The 19,937-nt window shown below is 39.6% G+C and overlaps 2 protein-coding genes across 6 annotated transcripts in view; one reads left to right on the top strand and one right to left on the bottom strand.

The window, feature by feature from the left end:
* Window positions 1-15,897, top strand: part of GPSM2 (G protein signaling modulator 2) — a 58,394-nt gene extending 42,497 nt beyond the window's left edge. For both annotated transcript variants that reach the window (XM_082687580.1, XM_082687579.1), the window contains 3 exons: window positions 95-254; window positions 1,672-1,889; window positions 15,326-15,897. In XM_082687580.1, the coding sequence (XP_082543706.1) occupies window positions 95-254; window positions 1,672-1,889; window positions 15,326-15,553 (606 nt within the window). In that variant the 3' untranslated portion in view covers window positions 15,554-15,897. The remainder of the gene's footprint in view (window positions 1-94; window positions 255-1,671; window positions 1,890-15,325) is intronic.
* Window positions 15,898-16,889: 992 nt separating this feature from the next.
* The window catches only part of CLCC1 (chloride channel CLIC like 1), a 29,369-nt gene continuing 26,321 nt past the window's right edge, over window positions 16,890-19,937 (bottom strand). For 2 of the 4 annotated variants that reach the window (XM_082687581.1, XM_082687583.1), the window contains one exon: window positions 16,890-18,852. In XM_082687581.1, the coding sequence (XP_082543707.1) occupies window positions 18,595-18,852 (258 nt within the window). In that variant the 3' untranslated portion in view covers window positions 16,890-18,594. The remainder of the gene's footprint in view (window positions 18,853-19,937) is intronic. The other 2 variants (XR_014299779.1, XM_082687582.1) reach the window with 2 other exon arrangements.

Genomic DNA, 19,937 nt, shown 5'->3' with positions numbered 1-19,937 from the left:
ATTCTTTACCTTTTGCACATGTATCATGATATCATTCCATTCATGATATGGAATGATAATGCTGGAATATTCAGATTTTCTCTCAATATTTCAGAAAGTCAGTACAGATACTATTGGCGATGAAGGATTCTTTGACTTGGTAAGCCGATTTCAGAGCAATCGGATGGATGATCAGAGGTGCTGCTTACAAGAACAGAGCTGTGGGCCTGCTTCAACTGCAGCTTCTTCCACTCCCCCTAGAGTGATGCTAAAAAGTGAGTTATCTCTGCTTCTCCCCAGTTTTAATAAAGTTCCTTGTGATATTCTTGTGATTTCTTTCTGAGAGTTTAGTTCTCATCAGAGCAAGTACAGTAAATGAGCCTGAACCCAGGTGTGCTGGAAATGCTGGTATTTCTTCAGTTCAAAACAAAGTTCTGTTTCAGTTCCCCTAGGTTCATATGTATTTTAGTCCACTGCACTTTCTACTAACTATAGCATACTGTCTCCCTAGATTCTTTGGAACTGGGAAAAAAAATCTAACTTTATTTTTTTTTTTAAGATTTTATTTATTTATTTGATAGAGATCACACATAGGCAGAGACACAGGCAGAGAGGAGGCAGAGAGGAGGAAGCAAGGCCCCTGCCGAGCAGAGAGCCTGATGTGGGGCTCGATCCCAGGACCCTGAGATCATGATCTGAGCCGAAGGCAGAGGATTAACCCACCGAGCCACCCAGGCTCCCCAAAAAATCTAACTTTAAAAGTAAAAATAGTGAGGGGAAAAAATTTAAGTTATACATATCTTATAATTCTATATAAAACAAAAATGCATCCTATCTGGATTTTAAAAAGCCGAGACAGGGCTGCCTGGGTGGCTCAGTGGGTTAAGCCTCTGCCTTCAGCTCAGGTCATGATCTCGGGGTTCTGGGATCGAGCCCCACGTGGGCCTCTCTGCTCATCAGGGAGCCTGCTTCCTCCTTTCTCTCTCTCTCTCTCTGCTTGCCTCTCTGCCTACTTGTGATCTCTGTCAAATAAATAAAATCTTAAAAAAAAAAAAAAAAAAAGCCGAGACAGACTGAAGAGGTACCTATGACTAAGGCTGAGGCTAAGGTCTCCCTGCACCTTAGAAAGGTCTAAAATGGGTTACTTCAATTTCCTACTTCAGCTACCAAAAGACTTCCTCTGCCACAGACTAGGACTTAACTTACCAGCAACACTTAACTCTTCCTATCCAGGGCATAGGATAAAAACAGTCTCATTCATTCTCACGTGAGAAATTATCTAAGAAAGTTTATTACCTTCCAAAATCTAGCTCCAGATCTTATAAAGTATGTTTTGTTTTGTTTTTAAGTAGGCTCCACATCCAGCATGGACCCCAACACAGGGCTTGAACTCATGACCGTGAGATCAAAAGGCAGGCAGTTAACTGAGCCAGCACCCCTTGTAAAGTTACATTTTGAGTGAACATTAGATAAAAGGAAATACAGTCAAATCTAAGTAACATCGAACTGGATCATCTGAAGTACTCTGGGCTTCTTTCATCCCTCCCTGCCTGTCTAGTCAGGCCCCAGCCTATCAGTGATTCAGGGGGACAGAGTGGATGTTGGGACTGAACAAGGCTGAAAGGAACTGTACGTGTTTAAAAGTGTGCTTAAATATTTTTGTAATGCTATGGACTTTTTTCTGATTCATAGCACCATCTGTTTCCATGGTATCCCCCAACACGGATGAGTTTTTAGATCTTCTTGCCAGCTCACAGAGCCGCCGTCTCGATGACCAAAGGGCCAGTTTCAGTAATTTGCCGGGGCTTCGACTGACACAAAACAACAATAAGTCTGTACTTGGACACCTGATGACTAATGACAACAAAGAGCCTGATGAAGACTTCTTTGACATCCTTGTAAAATGTCAAGTATGTATGCATATTTATGACAGTCTGTGTATGGCTCAGATGCTACTGGGAGCTTTGTCAGTATTATAATTTTAATTTGGGAAGGGCTCATTTTGTATTAGGGACACACTTATTATTTAGGGGTCCATCACACACTACAGATCTCTGTGATGGCTTTTTACTATTATTTTAGTGGTGAGGCGAGGTGAGATGTTGCTGATGACTCTGAGCTGTGGTGGTGAATAGACTGAGTGGTGTAAAAGGAGACCTAGAGAAGAGCCCCTCTTTCCTAAATGTTAGGAAAAAGCATTGGGATCAGCCAGGCATTACTATGGGGAGTCTAGCTGGGGCCCTCTCTAGAGAACTTTAGGAGTAATGCACATATTGAGATAGCTTTCATTTTTTTGTTATTTTAATAATTATTTATCAAAATGGTTAAAGAATAGCTCAAATAACTTGAACAGGACCATAAGAAAAATAGTCATTTTTACTGAAGAGACATTTCCTCTGCCCAACCCTAATTCTGTGTTTTCTCATTCATAAAATGATGAGATGATGATACATATACTACCTATCTCTCATTCAATTAACAGAAAATTATTGAGCACCTATTATGTTCTCTGCACTAGACATTTGAGACATACTTGGCTTTTAAAGGATCCTACATTTTAGTATGAGAGTCAGTAAGTCTGTACATGTATATACATGTACATAGATATTCTATGTCAGGTACTGATAACATGCTATAAAGAAAATTAAAGCAAGATACAGGAGTTGGGGTATCCAGGGATGGTGGTAGTTAGGAAAGAGGTTTCAGTATTGGCATATTAACAGAGAGCGCTGAAAGAGGTGAAACAGGCATGTGAAGATTTAATGAAAGTGTTCCATGCCGAGATAATAGATCTCTTCTTGGATATAAAAGCTTAGCAGGCTTAGGGAATGACAAGGTGGCCAGTGAGACTGGCATGGGGTGAATAAAGGGTAAGAGAGTGGTAGGACATCAGGATGGAGAAATAACCAGCCTCTATCTTATAGTCCATGATGAGGTTCTTGTATTCCAATCATTTTGGCTACTGCTGAAAGCATGTGGAGTGGCAAAGGGTATTAGCAGAAAAGCCAGGTGGAAAAACCAATATGGGTAATTCAGGTAAAAGATGACTTTGATTAGTGTAGCAGTTGGTAGTAGTGATGATAAGCAGTCAGAATAGGGATATATTTTGAAGTTATGGTTGATGGGTGAGACCTGTTAATAAATTGGATGGAGGGTATAAGAAAGAATCAAGGAAGGCTCCTATCTTTTAGTCAGTGAATGGGACAGTTTACTGAAATGGAGAAGTCAAGAGGAGAAACAGTTCTACTTTAGATATGTAAATCTGAGTTACGTAAGTAGATCCTCAAGTAGAGATGTTGAGTAGGCCACTGGATATGGAGATTTTGGGAGTCATCAGCATATAGCTGGTATTAAATCCTTGATAAGACAGTATCCAAAGAATAAAGAAACAGGAAGACTAAGCTCTGGGCATTCCAAAATCTAACTGAGTAGAGTAAGATAAGCCAGCAAAGCAGCAGTCAGCCCAGACAGTGGTAGAAGCAAACTGAAGAAAGTGTTTTAAGAACATTGCTAAGAAGCCAAGTAAGATGATGGGCTGATCTATGAGATTTGGCAACATGGAGATTATTAGTCTTTTTGAAAGATACTCTTTTAGTGACATGATGGGGACAAAGGATTGAGGGGGTTGAGAAAATGGAAAGTATAAAGGGGAGATAGAAGTGGGTTTTCTTACTTTGGAAGTTAATACCGCATGTATGCTGATAGAAATGATCATAGAGGGAGGAATAGGTGATGTGGCACAATATGGAATAATCAAAGTTTTTACGCAGGTGAGAAGGAGAGCAGAGTATTATGTGTACAGATTTGGGGGTAAGTGTAGGTAGGAATTCTCTCTGGTGGCTTTTATTTTCTTAGCAAAGTAAGAAGTAGGGACATTAGTGGAAACTGTGGAAAACATAGTTTCTTTCAGAAACTGAAAGCATATTGAGCAGGGGAAAGTAACAAAAGTACTGAGCTACTCTGAGGACTCATTTGAATAAGTCACAGAAATAAGACAGGTCAGTACAGTGGTGTTTTTTTTCTTGAGGTCTAACCACTCAAGGATACAGAGATTTAATCAAGGTCAGTATTTTGACAGAATAGGATAGACTGGGAGAGAAGCACAACACGGAGTTAGTTCAGTTAGGGACTTTGGAATCTACAGTGCATCGAAGAGGGAAGTAAGGAAATGAAAGATATGAAACTGAAAAGTAACAACAAGCCCAATGGCTTTTAAGAAATACTGTCCCAGGGCACCTGGGTGGCTCAGTGGGTTTAAAGCCTCTGCCTTCAGCTCAGGTCATGATATCAGGGTCCTGGGATTGAGCCCCGCATCGGGCTCTCTGCTCAACAGGGAACTGGCTTCCCTCCTTTTCTCTCTCTGCCTATTTGTGATCTCTTTCTCTGTCAAATGAATGAAAGAAATCTTTTTTTAAAAAAAGAAGGAAATACTGTCCCTAGGGGCACCTGGGTGGCTCACTGGGTTAAAGCCTCCGCCTTTGGCTCAGTTCATGATCCAACGGTCAAGCCCTACATCAGGCTCTCTGCTCAGTGGGGAGTCTGCTTCCTCCTCTCTCTGCCTACTTGTTATCTCTGTCAAATAAACAAATCTTTAAAAAAAAAAAAAAAAAGAAATATTGTCCCTAATAACAATCAATATATATGAAGCAAAAATTGACAGAAAGGAAAAATGATCATTTCTACAAAAACAGTTGAAGGCTTCAAGACCCCTCTCAAAATAGGTCCGACAACTAGGCAGTGGATAAACTTGAATAACGCAATAGGCTAACTAGTTCTTACAGAACATACATTCTTCTCAAGTGCATATGGGATATTCTCCAGGAGAGACCATATGTTCGGACACAAAGTAACTCTCAACAATTTAAAAAGACAGGGGCGCCTGGGTGGCTCAGTGGGTTAAAGCCTCTGCCTTCGGCTCAGGTCATGGTCCCAGGGTCCTGGGATTGAGCCCCACATCAGGCTCTCTGCTCAGCAGGGAACCTGCTTTCTCTCTCTCTCTTTAAAAAAAAAAAAAAACATAATCATACATAGAAGATACTCTGACCCCAACAGGATGAAGTTAGAAACAACAAGAGAGGGAAAAATGGAGAATTCACAAACTTGTGGAAATTAACCAGTAGGTAAAGAGGAAATCATAAGAGAAATTAGAAAATACCTAGAGACTGATGAAAATGGAAACACAATATTCTAAAACTTGGGATACAATGAAGGTAGTACTCTGAAAAATTTTATAGCTGTAAGAAGGAAGATCTCAAATTAACAACCTAACTTCATAGATAAATCTAAAACTAGCAGAAGGAAGGAAATGGAGAACAGAAAAACGGGATAAATCAAATCTTAAATCTGATTATTTGGAAAGTTTAACTGGTAAACATTTATACAACTGGTAAACAGTTAACTACAGTAAGAAAAAAAAGCCTCAAATTACTAAAATTAGAAATAAAAGTGGGGACATTACTCATATTCCACAAAAATAAAAATGATTTTAGGGGACTACTCTGAATGATTATTTGCCAGCAAGTTGAATAACCTGTATGAAATGGATAAATAGCTAGAAACACAAAATTATCCAACACTGAATCATGAATAGAAAATAGTCCCATAATCCATAAGGACATTGCATCAGCAATAAAAAACTTCCTGACGAAGAAAAGCCCTGGACCTGATGGCTTCACTGAATTCTGCCAAACATTTAAAAAACTAACACCCGTCCTCTTACTCCTCAAAAAAACTGAAGAGAAGGGAATACTTCCTATTCCTAAATCATTCTATGAGGCCAATATTGTCTTGATACCATACCCAGGAGGAATTTGTTCCTGGAACAAATTCAACACGGGAATCAATCAATAGATGATTCAACACGGGAATCAATCAATAGATACACATTAATAGAATGAAAGTGGGGGGAAAACCCCCACTCAATCATCTGAATGGATATAGAAAAAGCATCTGACAAAATTCAACACATTTTCATGTTAAAACACTCAACAAACTAGGAATAGTAAGAAACTACCACAACATAATAAAAGTCATTTATGAGGGGTGCCTGGGCACAGAGTCGGTTGCAATGTCTTTTTATTTATTTGACAGATCATTAGTAGGCAGAGAGAGAGAGGAAAGCAGGCTTCCCGCTGAGCAGAGAGCCCAATGTGGGGCTCAATCCCAGGACCCTGAGATCATGACCTGAGCCAAAGGCAGAGGCTTAACCTAGGTGCCCCGCAGTGTCTGACTCTTGATTTCAGATCAGGTCTCAGGGTTGTGGACTCAAGCCCCATGTGGGTCTCTGCACTCAGCAGAGTCTGCTTGTCAGTCTCCCTGTGCCCTTGGCCCTGTGTGCGTACACATGCGCACATTTATAGATTAAAAAGAAGTCATTTGTGAAATAGCCACAGCCACTATCATACTCAGTGGTAAAAGACAAAAGCTGTTCTCTAAGATCAACACAAGGAGCCCACTCTCGCCACCTTTATTCAACATAATACTGGAACTTCTAGCAGAGTAGTTAGGCAAGGGGAAAAAAAATCCACACTAGAAAGGAAAAAGTTATCTATATTCAGAAATGACAGTTTCAGATGTAGAAAACCCTAAAGATTTCACCAACAAAACCACAAAAAACCCTGTCAGAACTAAGAAACAAATTCAGCAAAATAACAGGATATAAAATATCCAAATAATCAGTCGTGTTTCCCTACACTAACAATGATGAACAGACTAAATAGGAAATTAACAGTTCTTACAGTAATATCAAAGAGTAAGCTACCCAAAAATGAACTTAACCAGGGAGGTTAATGAACAATAAAAACTATAGAATATTTCTGAAAGACATGAAAACCTCATAAATGGAAAAAAAATCTCGTGTTCATGGATGAGACAACTTAATATTGTTAAAATGCCCATACCATCCAGAGTGTAATCTACAGATTCAGTGCATTTCTTTTTTTTTTTTTTTAAAGATTTTATTTATTTATTTGACAGAGAGAAACCACAAGTAGTCGGAGAGGCAGGCAGAGAGACAGAGGGAAGCAGGCTCCCCGCCGAGCAGAGAGCCCGATGTGGGACTCGATCCCAGGACCCTGAGATCATGACCTGAGCCGAAGACAGTGGCCTAACCCACTGAGCCACCCAGGCGCCCCAGATTCAGTGCATTTCTTAACAAAATGTAAATGGGGCGCCTGGGTGGCTCAGTGGGTTAAAGCCTCTGCCTTCGGCTCAGGTCATGATCTCAGGGGAGACTGCTTCTTCCTCTCTCTCTGCCTGCCTCTCTGCCTACTTGCGATCTCTATCAAATAAATAAATAAAAATTTTTTTTTTAAATGTAAATAAGGTTTTTCACAGAAACAGAAAATTCCATCCTGAGATTCCACAGGAACCCAAATAACTCCAAACAATTTGGAGGAAGCAAAACAAAGAGGGCTCACATTTCCTGATTTCAAATTTTACTACAAAGCCACAGTTACCAAATAGTTTTGGTACTGGCATAATGACAAACATATATACCAATTGGAAAGAGAGCCCAGAAATAAATCCTTGAATATGTGGTCTAGTGATTTTCAGCAAGTATGCCAGGACTATTAAATGGGGAAAAGATTCTCATCATCAAATGATTCTGGGAAAACTATCCACATGCAAAAGAATGAAGCTGAACCCTTACCTAACACCATATATAAACTGATTCAGAATGGATCAAAGACCTAAATGCAAGAGCTAAGACTATAAAATTTGTAGAAAACATTAAGGGGAAAGTTTCAAGATTTTGGATTTGGCGGTGATTTCTTAGTTATGATGCCAAAGGTACAGGCAACAAAAGAAGTAGATAAATTGGATGTCATGAAAATTTAAAACTTTTGTACGTTAGATAACACTTTTACAAAAGTAAAAAGGCAACTCACAGAAAATATCTGCACATCATATAACTGATAAAGGATTAATTCAGAATATAGAGAACCCTATAACTTAAACTACAAAAAAACCTGTTTCAGAAATGGACACGGGCGCCTACGTGGCTCAGTCAGTTAAGTGACTGACTCTTGATTTCAGCTCAGGTCATGAGGTCAGTGTCATGATATAGAGCCCCATGCTGGGGCTCATGCATAGCACAGAGCCTACTTAAGATTCTCTCTGCCTTTTCCCCAATCCCTCCCCAAAGAACCAAAATAGATATTTCTCCAAAGAAAATATACAGATGGCCAATAATATATGACGGGATGCTCAACATCATAAATTAGAGAAATGCAAATCAAAACCACAATGAAATACCACCTCACACCCATTAAGACACTACCATTAAAAAACAACTCCACCAGAAAATAACGAGCATTGGTGAGGACATGGAGAAGTTGGAAATGTTGGTGCCCTGCAGATGGAAATAGAAAACAGTGAAGCTGCTATGAGAAACAGTATGGTGGGATTTTTCCAAGATTGCAGAAGAGTAGGAGAACTCAGTTTTGTCTAGTCCCAGGAATTCGGCTACACAGCCATCATCTGTGAACTCAACCAGAGATCTAAGAAAAAGAATTGCTGCAGTCTACAAATAGAAAGGCAGCCACTTTCTGCAAGAATGACAAGATAGAAAAACTCACCTCAAAAGAGAACAAGAGGCAATACTGACTTACCAGGGACCTAATCAGTATGGATATTAAGATGTTAGAACTAGAGTTCAGAATAATAATTATAAAGATATTAGCCGGTCTTGAAAAAAGCATAGAAGACACTAGAGAATCCCTTTCTGACAAAATAAAAGAACTAAAATCTAAAAAGATTGAAATCAAAAAGGCTATCAGTGAAATACAATTTAAAAATGGAGGCTCTAACTACTAGGGTAAATGAGGCAGAAGATAATTAGTGATACGACAAAATGATGGGGAATGAGGAAGCTGAGAAAAACCGAGAACTACTGGATCATGAGAGAATTCAAGAGATAAGTGATACCATAAAGTTAACAATACTAGAATAATTAGGATCCCAGAAGAAGTGGGGACAAATTATATCTGAGAACTTTCCTAATCTTGAGGAAAGAAGCAAGCATTCAAGTCCAGGAGGCACAAAGAACCATCCCCCTCAAAATCAGTAAAAATAGGACATATAATAGTGAAGCTTGCAAATCTCAGAGACAAAGAGAAAATCCTAAAAGCAGCTCAGGACAAAAGGTCTGTAACCTACAAGAGTGGAAATAAAGGGCTAGCAACAGACCTTTCTACAGAGACCTAGCAGGCCAGAGAGGACTGGCATGATATATTCAGGTTGCTAAATGAGAAATACGTAGCCAAGAATACTGTCTGGCTAGAAAGTCATTCCAAATAGAAGAGATAATAACACTTCCAAAATAAACAATTTATGATCACTAAACCAGTCCTGCAAGAAATGTTAAAGGGGATCCTTTAAGCAAAGAGCCCAAAAGTACCACCAGAAAGGAACACAGACAATATACAGAAACAGTGACTTTATAGGTAATTCAGTGGCACTAAATTCATATCTTTCAGTAGTTACTCTGAATGTAAATGGGCTAAATATGCCCCAATCAAAAGACAGGGTATGAGACTGGGGCACCTGGGTGGCTCAGTCGGTTAAAGCCTCTGCCTTCGGCTCAAGTCATGATCCCAGGGTCCTGGGATTGAGCCCTGCTCAGATCGGGCTCTCTGCTCAGTGAGGAGCCTGCTTCCTCCTCTCTCTCTCTCTGCCTGCCTCTCTGCCTACTTGTGATCTCTTTCTATCAAATAAATAAATAAAATCTTTTTAAAAAGGGGGGGTATGAGATTGGATTAAAAAAAAAAAAAAAGACCCATTGATGTGCTTGTCTGCAAGAGATTCATTTTGGACCCAAAGACACTTCCAGACTGAAAGTAAGGGGGTGGAAAGCCACTACCGTGCTAATGGACATCAAAAGAAAGCGGGGTGGCAATCCTCATTTCAGACAAATGAAATTTTAAACCAAAGACTGTATAAGAGATGAGGAAAGATGCTATGTCATAATTAGAGGGTCTGCCCAACAAGAAGATCTAGCAATTGTACATATTCATGCCCCTAACATGGGAGCAGCCAATTATACAAACCAATTAATAACAAAATTAAAGAAGCACATTGATAATAATATCGTCATAGTAGGAGACTTAAAAATTTTAAAGATTTATTTATTTGAGAGAACAGAAGAAAGCACACGGTGAGAGGTGGGGAAGGGAGAGGGAGAAGCAGACTCCCTGCTGAGCAGGAAGCAGATGTTTAACTGACTGAGCCACCCAGGTGCCCCAATAGTAGGGAACTTTAACACCCCACTCGCTACAATGGACAGATCTTCTAAGCAGAAGATCAACAAATAAAAAAGGGCTTTGAATGACACACTGGACTAGGTAGATTTCACAGATGTATACACAGCATTCCATCCTAAAGCAGCAGAATACACTTTTTTTTTTCTTTTTAAGTTTTATTGATTTGACAGAGCACAAGCAGGAGGAGTGGCAGGCAGAGGAGAGGGAGAAGCAAGCTCCTTGCTGAGTAAGAAGCCAGATGCGGGACCCAATCCCAGGACCCTGGGATCATGACCTGAGCCAAAGGCAGATGCTTAACCGACTAAAACACATGTGCCCCCAGAATATACATTCTTCTCAAGTCTACATGGAATATTCTCCAGAACAGATCACATACTGGGTCACAAATCAGGTCTCAACCAGTACCAAAAGACATGGATCATTCCCTGCATATTTTTGGACCACAATGCTTTGAGGCTGGAACTCAGTCACAAGAGGAAATTTGGAAAGAACTCAAATACTTGGAGGTTAAAGAGCATCCTACTAAAGAATGAATGAGTCAACTAGGAAATTAAAGAAGAATTTTAAAAATTTTTATGGAAACAAATGAAAATGAAAACACAACTGTTCAAAACCTTTGGGATGCAGCAAAGGCGGTTCTAAGAGGGAAGTATATATCAATATAAGCCTTTCTCAAGAAACATGAAAGGCCTCACAGACACAGCCCAACCCTACACCTAAAGGAGCTTAAGAATAGCAAATAAAGCCTAAACCTAGCAGGAGAAGAGAAATAATTAATATTAGAGGAGAAATCAATGACATAGACACCAAAAGAACATCAGAACAGATCAACAAAACTAGGAGCTGGTTCTTTGAAAGAATTAGTATGATCGATGACACCCCCTCCCCCACCAGACTTATCAAAAAGAAAAAAAAAAACAATAAAATAAAATCATGAATGGAAAAGGAGAGATCACAACCAACACCAAGGAAATACAATTACAAGAACATATGATGAGCAACTATATGCCAACAAATTAGGCAATCTGGAAGAAATGGATGCATTCCTTAGAGATGTATAAATTGCCAAAAATGAACCAGGAAGAAATAGAAAACCTGAGCAAAGTCCAGGGCTGCATGGCTTCTCGGGAATTCTACCAAGCATTTAAAGAAGAATTAACACCTATTCTTCTGAAGCTCTTTCAAAAAATAGAAATGGAAGGAAAACTTCCAAACACATTCTGTCAGGCCAGTATTACCTTGATTCCCAAACCAAAGACCCCACTGAAAAGACCAATATCCCTGATAAACCTGGATGATGCAAAAATTCTTACCAGGATACTAGCAGTAGGCTCCAACAGTACATTAAAAGGATTATTCACCATGACCAAGTGTAATTTATTCCTGGGCTGCAAGCGTGGCTCAACAGCTGCAAATCAGTCAACATGATACACCACAATAAAAGGACAAGAACCACAGGATCCTCTCAATAGATGCACAAAAAGCATTTGACAAGTTACAGCATCCTTTCTTAATTAAAACTTCACAGTGTAAGAAGTGTAGGGATAAAGAATATCCTAAAAGCCACATACGAAAAGCCCACTGTATCATTCTTGATGGGGAAAAACTGAGCTTTTCCCCTAAGTTCAGGAACAGGACAGAAATGTCCACTCTTACCACTGTTCAACATAGTACTAGAAATCCTGCCTCAGTAATCAGACAACAAAAAGAAAAGGCATCTGAATCAGCAAAGAATTGAAACTCTCACTCTTTGCAGATGACATGACACTCTATGTGGAAAACTCATAAAGGAATTTAGCAAAGTGGCAGAATGTAAAATCAATGCACAGAAATCAGTTGTATTTCTATACACTGAGAAAGAAATTAAGGAGTCGATCCCATTTACAACTGCACCCAAAACCATAAGATAATTGGGAATAAACCTAAATAAAGTGGCAAAGGATCTGTACTTAGAAAACTGTAGAACACTCATGAAAGAAATGGAAAAGCATCCCATGTGCATGGGTTGAAAGGATAAATACTGTTGAAATGTCTAAGCTATCTAGGGCAATCTAAACATTTGATACAATCCCTATGGAAATACTATCAACTTTTTCACAGAGCTGGAAGAAATAATTCTAAAATTTGTTTGGAACCCAAAAAGACCCTGAATAGCCAAAGGAATGTTGAAAAAGAAAACCAAAGCTGGTGGTATCACAATTCCAGACTTCAAGTTCTATTACAAAACTGTAATCATCAAGACAGTATGGTACTAACACAAAAACACATAGATCAATGGAATAGAACAGAGAACCCAGAAATGGACCCTCAACTCTAGGGTCAACTAATCTTTGACAAAGCAGGAAAGGATATTCAATGGGAAAAAGTCTCTTCAACAAATGGTGTTAGGAAAATTGGGCAGCCACATGCAAAGGAATGAAACTACACCATTTCCTTACACCATACACAAAAATAGACTCAAGATGGATGAAATACCTAAATGTGAGACAGGAATCCATCAAAATCCTAGAGAACACAGGCAGCACCTCTTTGATCTAGGCCACAGCAGCTTCTTGCTAGACACATCTCCAAAGGCAAGGGAAACAAAGGCAAAATTGAACTACTGGGACTTACCAAGATAAAAAGCTTCTGCACAGCAAAGGAAACAATCAACAAAACCAAAAGACAACCAACAGAATGGGAGAAAATATTTGCAAATGACTTACCAAAATATCCAAAATTTATAAAGAACTTATCAAACTCAACATCTAAAGAACACATAATCCAGTCAAGAAATGGACAGGGGTGCTTGGATGCCTCAGTTGTTAATCATCTGCCTTTGGCTCAGGTCATGATTCCAGGGTCCTGGGATCGAAACCCACATCGGGCTCCCTGCTCAGTGGGGAACCTGCTTCTCCCTCTACCACTCCCCTTGCTTGTGGTCCCTCTCTTGCTGTCTGTCAAATAAATAAAATCTTTTTTAAAAAAGGAAAGAAAGAAAGAAATGGACAGAAGAGGCTCAGTCCTAAGTGGCTCAGTCAGTTAAGTGACTGCCTTTAGCTCAGAACATGATCCCAGGGGTCCTGGGTTGGAGCCCTGCATTGGGCGCTCCGCTCAGTAGCAGATCTGCTTCTCCCTCTCCGTGACCTCTCTCGCTTTCACTCTCTCAAATAAACAGTCTTTTAAAAAAAAATTCTCTGGATTAAAACTCAGCTTAAATGTTAAAAAAATAAATAAAAACAGTATGGTAGTTCCTCACAAAGTTAAAATTACGATATGATCCAATAGTCTCATTTCTGGGTACATACCCAAGCAATTGAAATCACAGATATGAACAGGTATTCGTACACCCATGCTCAATATTCACAATATTGCATTGTTCACAATAGCCAAAAGTTAGAGGCAACTAAGTGCCCAGTGGCAGATGGATAAAATATGGTGTAGGTACATAATGGAATACTTTTCAGTCATAAAAATGAGGAAAATTCTGACACAAGTCACAACACACGTGAACCCCAAAGGCATTGTGCTGAGAAGCAGGCATTTGTCCTCACAGGAGGACAAATACAATACAGTTTCACTCCTATGAGGTAAAGTAGTCAGATTCACAGAGTGAAAGTAGAATGGTGGTTGCCAGCAGCTGGAGAGGGGAGAATGGGAGCTACTGTTTAAGACATTTAGAGTTTGGTTTTACAAGACGAAAATCTTCAGAATATGGATGGTGATGACTACACAACAGGATGAATACCAAATAGGGTTAATACTAAACTGTACATTTAAAAATGGTGAAAGTGGTAAATTTTATTTTATAATTATAAAAAAAATTTCCTGGGGGATTACTATCTAGCCTGATCTGGAAAATTGGAGGTGGCAGTCAAAATGGGATGTTTGAAATCATGATTGTAAAGACAATGCAGTTATTGAGAGTGATCAAATTTGCCCTAAGACCATGGGAGCGAACAGATAAGGCAGAGGTAAAGAATGAAGACCAGAAGAGGTCTAGGGACCCAAGTGCCCGAGTATTGGATGAGTTGGAGGCCAATGAAATCACCACAGCTTAAGGACAAGAGAAATGAAGCCTGAAGGCGGGTGGTGGTGGTGGTGGTGGTGTGTGTGTGTATGTGTCTCGTGGCAAGGCGGCTGCTCACAAGGTGGTCTGGGAGGATCCTGGGGCTGAGGGGTTAAATGTGAAGGCAGGTCAGTGCACAGTGCCCAGCAAGAGTGGGCACTCTGACGTCAGCCCGCATATCCCCATGCTGGAGCTACAATACCAGATGCTCTATGCACACTTTTAAGTGCTTGTATTTTTTAGTTGATCAGTAACATTTCTAATGTATTTCTAAAACTCGGTAAGTTAAAACTTCAAGGAGAAAAATCTGGGCTTCAAGGATTTAAATGCTTAAGACAGGGCTAGACAGAAAACATTCTAGGCTTTTCAGGCCCCATGGTCTTTATCACAACTGCTCAACTCTGCAGTGGTAGCAGGCAAGCAGCCACACATAGTTCACCAACAAATGAGCATTGTGGTGAAATGCAAAGGAAACATTATATACAAAAACAGTCAGTGGGTTCCGGTTTGCTGACCCCTGGCCTGACACGGTATTTGTAAGGTAGTGCTGCAGTGTTTTTGTACCTAACATTCTAAGGATTTGGTAAATTATACTTGTCAGTGCCTATTCTGTAATATTTGACCTTGACTTTTTTTTATTTAAGATTTTATTTGACAGACAGAGATCACAAGTAGGCAGAGAAACAGGCAGAGAGAGAGAGAGAGGAGGAAGCAGGCTCCCCACTGAGCAGAGAGCCCGATGAAGGGCTCGATCCTAGGACCCTGGTATCAAGACCTGAGCCAAAGGCAGAGGCTTTAACCCAGAGCCACCCAGGTGCCCCTTGACCTGGACTCTTAATTAATCTTAGCAAAGCCATGAAGTTATACTTCTACATAATACTTGCTAGATTCTGATTATGTAAATCATGGCAAAGGTTTTATTAGGTTTCAGGTCTAAAGATTATATTTCTGAAACAAGCCAAAAAAAATGTTTTTCTTGGGATGACAGGCATTAATGAAATATTTGTGGTTTAATCTCTTTCTCATCAATTTTCAGGGGTCCAGATTAGATGATCAAAGATGTGCTCCACCACCTGCCACCACAAAGGGACCAACGGTACCAGATGAGGACTTTTTTAGCTTGATTTTACGTTCTCAGGCAAAAAGAATGGATGAACAGAGAGTTCTCTTACAAAGAGATCAAAACAGAGACACTGAATTTGAACTGAAGGACCTTATACAAAGTAATGCTTTGTTGGAATTTAAAAATACAGGAAAAAAATAAGCAAACCTCTAGTTATTATGGATTTTTTTTTTTTTTTTAATGATCTTATTTCCTTTCAGAACACTGCAGGGAAATTCAGTCTATTACTTTTTCCTTAAAAGGAGAAATTATAGCACTGTAATACAGCTTAAAATGTTCTAGAATGATATAAATAACCTTTAATAGTATGATATTAATTAACATTTCTCTGGACACACTTGTTTCAGAGTGGAGGGGGTCTTACAAAAGGTGCTTCATCAACTTTCATGATTCAAGCTCGGGACTGTGTTCTTTGGCAACTTGTTAGATTCCTTTACCTAGAGTTTGTAAAGTAGGAAGATAAATAAATCTAGACTAGAATTTAATCCTCTTGCTGAGATAATTTTTTTAAATCTGAATTGACAATGGCTTTTTTTTATACTGAACCATGGATGTAGTGAGAAATTTTGCTGTTTAGTAAAAATAACATACTTGCCCATGTGTAAAAAAGTTACAGTCTTATTTAAAAAATCTAGATCGATCTTTTTCTGCTAAGAAAGTCATATTTTCAGTATGTTATTAGTTCAAAGCCATTACAAAAAACTCTTAAACTTACAGCATGTTTTAGGTCCTTTAATTTTAAAGTGTGTGTGTGGCTTAAAATTATACTTTCTGTTACAAAACACAGCTGTAAAACTTTTTAAGACCTAATGTCAAAACAAAACTTTAAATAAGAACCCCCCCCCAAAAAAAAACTCTTGTGGTTCTATCAAGAACCTAGGCCATGAAAATAGAAAATAGATGAAATTCACAAAATTTAAGAATGAAAGATGTAAGTTAAGCCTTCAGTCATCATTAAGCCTTCCCTCCCCCTCCCAGAAACTGGAGGTAATTTACAAGGGTATGTAATAGGACATGACACAAAGTAAGCTTAGCGAAAGAGGATAGCAAGGATGGAAAGCAGAGCCTAGTCTAAGGGTGAATTCTAGAATGCAAATACTCATAGCCAGAACAAGTTGACAACTCATTCACCTCTGCACAGCCAGGATGGAATCAGGGCCTCTGTTCTTCCTTAAAATCCTTCAGGTGATTTGGTGGATAGTGAGAACCACTTCTCCAAATGGCCAATGTTTACAAAAATAGAAAAATAGTTAATCTGGAATCACATCAAAGGCTCAGGGGAAAAAAAAGATTTTTGATTCTAAGATCAGACAAATTTTGTCAAAAGTACTCAGCACCTGGATCATCTTGTCTTCTATATTACATACAAGATATAACGTCCTAGATAGCATCCTTGTAAAAACTGCACGTAAGTTTCATGGGTTTTTTTTTTCTTACAAGCATATTTGATGAGCAAAGACAGCATATCAAATCACAATAATATAAAAATAAGTGTTTATTTTGCATATACTATAGTTCTTAGACCCTGTAAACATTCAACATTATCTATTCCATTTAAACACTGCTTTTAAAAAAGCTGTCGACCCCATTCTGATTTTCCTAAAAACCTGTTGCTAAAATCCTTGATTGTAATGACAGATATGGGCTGGACAAGAAACAAGTCTATTTCTCCAAGTTATAAACTGGCCTTGATCTGTTCGGTCTGCTTTAGTGTCTTCCCTAAATTGCTGTCATCATTCAACAGCAGTGGTATGTTGCCTCGCTAGCTGTCAAAGTGGACCGCATCCCCAAACGGATATCTGTAATGAAAGAATACAAAGATGAAATTCTACTTAGTTTTTTACAGATCCATTTTTAGATTGATAAAAAGCAGTCAGGAGTTGAAACAGCATTAACTCCACTATCATAGTTAAAGATCTGTCACCTGAGGCATTCACTGCTCTTCAGAATCCAGTCACAGCTCTGATGACAACTACCCTAAGCACATATTTCCCCCACCCCCAGCACATATTCACCAGTTAGTGTGAACAGGTCTGGCCCTCAGGGAAGACTTAATATGCATCGATGTTCACAAAGCCACTCAGAACTGCAGGCACCCCCGCATTAGCTCCTTTGTTCTAAACCTACTGTGTTGTGAATTTTTATAAAAAATCCTGCTGTGTTTTCTGCAAAGAACTATTACCTTTCTGATGAATTACTAAAGATGTTTGCAATATTAAACTAGAAAATAATATTAACAATAAATTTTACATCCTCTTGCTGAGGTAATTTTTTTAAATCTTAATTGACAATAGCATTTTTTTATACTTAACCAGGAACATACAGAAATTATGCTGTTTAGCAAAAACAATGCACTTGACCAAGGTGTAAAGCATGTATTTGGTGGGGAAACAGTAAAGCTATTCTCCAGCTACTGACTATGTAAAACCACAATCACCGATTTAATAAGCTGTGCTAACTAAAGTCTCCTGGCCATCTTCAGTTCTGTCTTAAACGAGGGTAAAGAGGGGCAGCAAGAAAGCGGGCCCAGTGAGCGCCAGAAGAGTTGAGCAATGGAGGCACCACTCGCATCGACGAAGCCATGATGAGCTGGGGCAGCCTCCGCAGAGACAAGGGAACACAGGCTCGGTAACTGCATTAAGACACTGAAGTGCATGAAGAGGGTAAAGCTGATGACAGCGGACTGTCCTTACAACGGTTTCTGAGTACCTGCCACTTTCAGAAACATACCGAATCCATGCACAACTCACAAATCAGTAATTGAAGTAGGTATTACAGGACAGCCACTAGGCAACACACACATTAGCTAATTGGTACCTATATATGCGCATGAACCATAAAACTTATTTTTCATTGTTCCCTGATTCAAACTGGCCTCTTTAGTTATTTGAAATCAGTGATGCTTGCCATATGTTCATCTATGAGATCCTGTTCCAAAATTAACACCTCAAAGTCCCACAGGAAGCACCAATATGAAAATGAAATTACGCAAAAGATAAAATTAAACAGAAATACACGTGTATTCATTAGTTCTGATGGTGAATAAAAATATTAATGTTTAAGTTGGCACCTGTGGAGTAGTAAATGTCAGAATATTTGTAGAGAAGAGCGAATAGTTGTGAAGAGTATACTTTACAAAACCCAATGACGACCTCTGAGTGGTGGGCCAAGTCTGTGCTCCTCTAGCCACGTGGGCCAGTATCCAGATCCTTTCCACAGCTGGCTGGGCAAGACACACTGCCTTCCTCTGCGATGCCTCTGGCATCAGTCCTGAGCTGGGCCTTTTCCTCTGCAGGTGAACCTTCCACCTTCTCTGATGTGTCTGGGCCAGAGAAAGGCCTAGTAGACTGGCTGCTGTCAGTACTGCTTTCTGGCGGTGTGCTTTCTCCCTGGATTCCACCAAATTCTTTGAGATTTGTATCCAAAACAGGTAACTTATGCTGTAGAGAATGACATTTTAATTGTTTAATTAACATAGTATGTGAAGATTCAGTCACCAAACTCGCTTAATAAGTTTCTGTGTAAATCTGTATCAAACTCTCAGCTGTTTCAAATCCCAACTCCAGTGCTGTGCTGTAATTATGTCAAAGTTTGTAATCCTCACAGAACCCTGCACAGAGGAGTAGGAGCACTTAGGATAGCCAGGTGGTCTAGTGACCCAGCTTTAGGAGAGCAAGAGGACTGGTGATCAGTACTGCTGACTCCTCTTGCCTGGTGAGAGTAATTCATATTTACTGATCCTATATTCAGTTCCAGGTACTGGGGATACAGCAGTAACAAAACAAAAACCCTTGCCCTCTCTGGAACTTAGGGTTAGCTTGGAGACACAATCAAGCAACAAACTAACAAAGTACCAAGGTGGGGCCAGAGTGCTGTTTAAATTAGGTAGTCTGAAAGGTGATACAGGAGTAAAAAGGCTTAAAGAAATGAACATTTCAGCATTCTAGACAGGGAGCAGCAAGTAAAAAGGTTCTAGTTCATGGAATTGTGAGGAGGCCCTTGTGGCTGAAGGAGAGCGAGAGTAGAAGAAATCCATGTACTAATGGAGGGGGACTGTGGGCAGATCCAAGAAGCTCTGGCCACTGAGATAACTAGCTTTCCCTTTAAGTGAGATGAACAGTCCCTGGAGGATTTGGAATGAGTGGTGCACTGCCATTAACTATTAAAGCTGAAAGGTACATTGGAAAAAATTTTAGATGTATGCAAGTACGTTTCCTCTTACAAGAAACTCCAATGGAAGGGATTCTAATTTTCTAGATTCAATTGTGCTCACAATTGTTTCTCAAAGGTTTACAGTAACAACTTAAGACATCATAAATTTCTCTCTCAAATAGAAATGCAAGTCTCCCTTTAAATGGCCAATAATGTAGAAAAAACACCTCCGCATTCTGCGGGTAGAAAGTAGAGAGTCTAGCCAATGATACCAAGGATTTGGGAAAGCAGGGTGTGTGACCCCTCCCCGCCCAGTCTCCCACCCAGCTGAGCCTTCAGGACTCTCCTGCAGGATCCCCGGGGCTCCAGGCCT

This window comes from Mustela nivalis (assembly GCF_964662115.1).
Source record: "Mustela nivalis genome assembly, chromosome: 10".
Taxonomy (NCBI): domain Eukaryota; kingdom Metazoa; phylum Chordata; class Mammalia; order Carnivora; family Mustelidae; genus Mustela; species Mustela nivalis.
The sequence above is the reverse complement of the archived record's forward strand: the minus strand, read 5'-3'. Positions and strand labels throughout refer to the sequence as shown.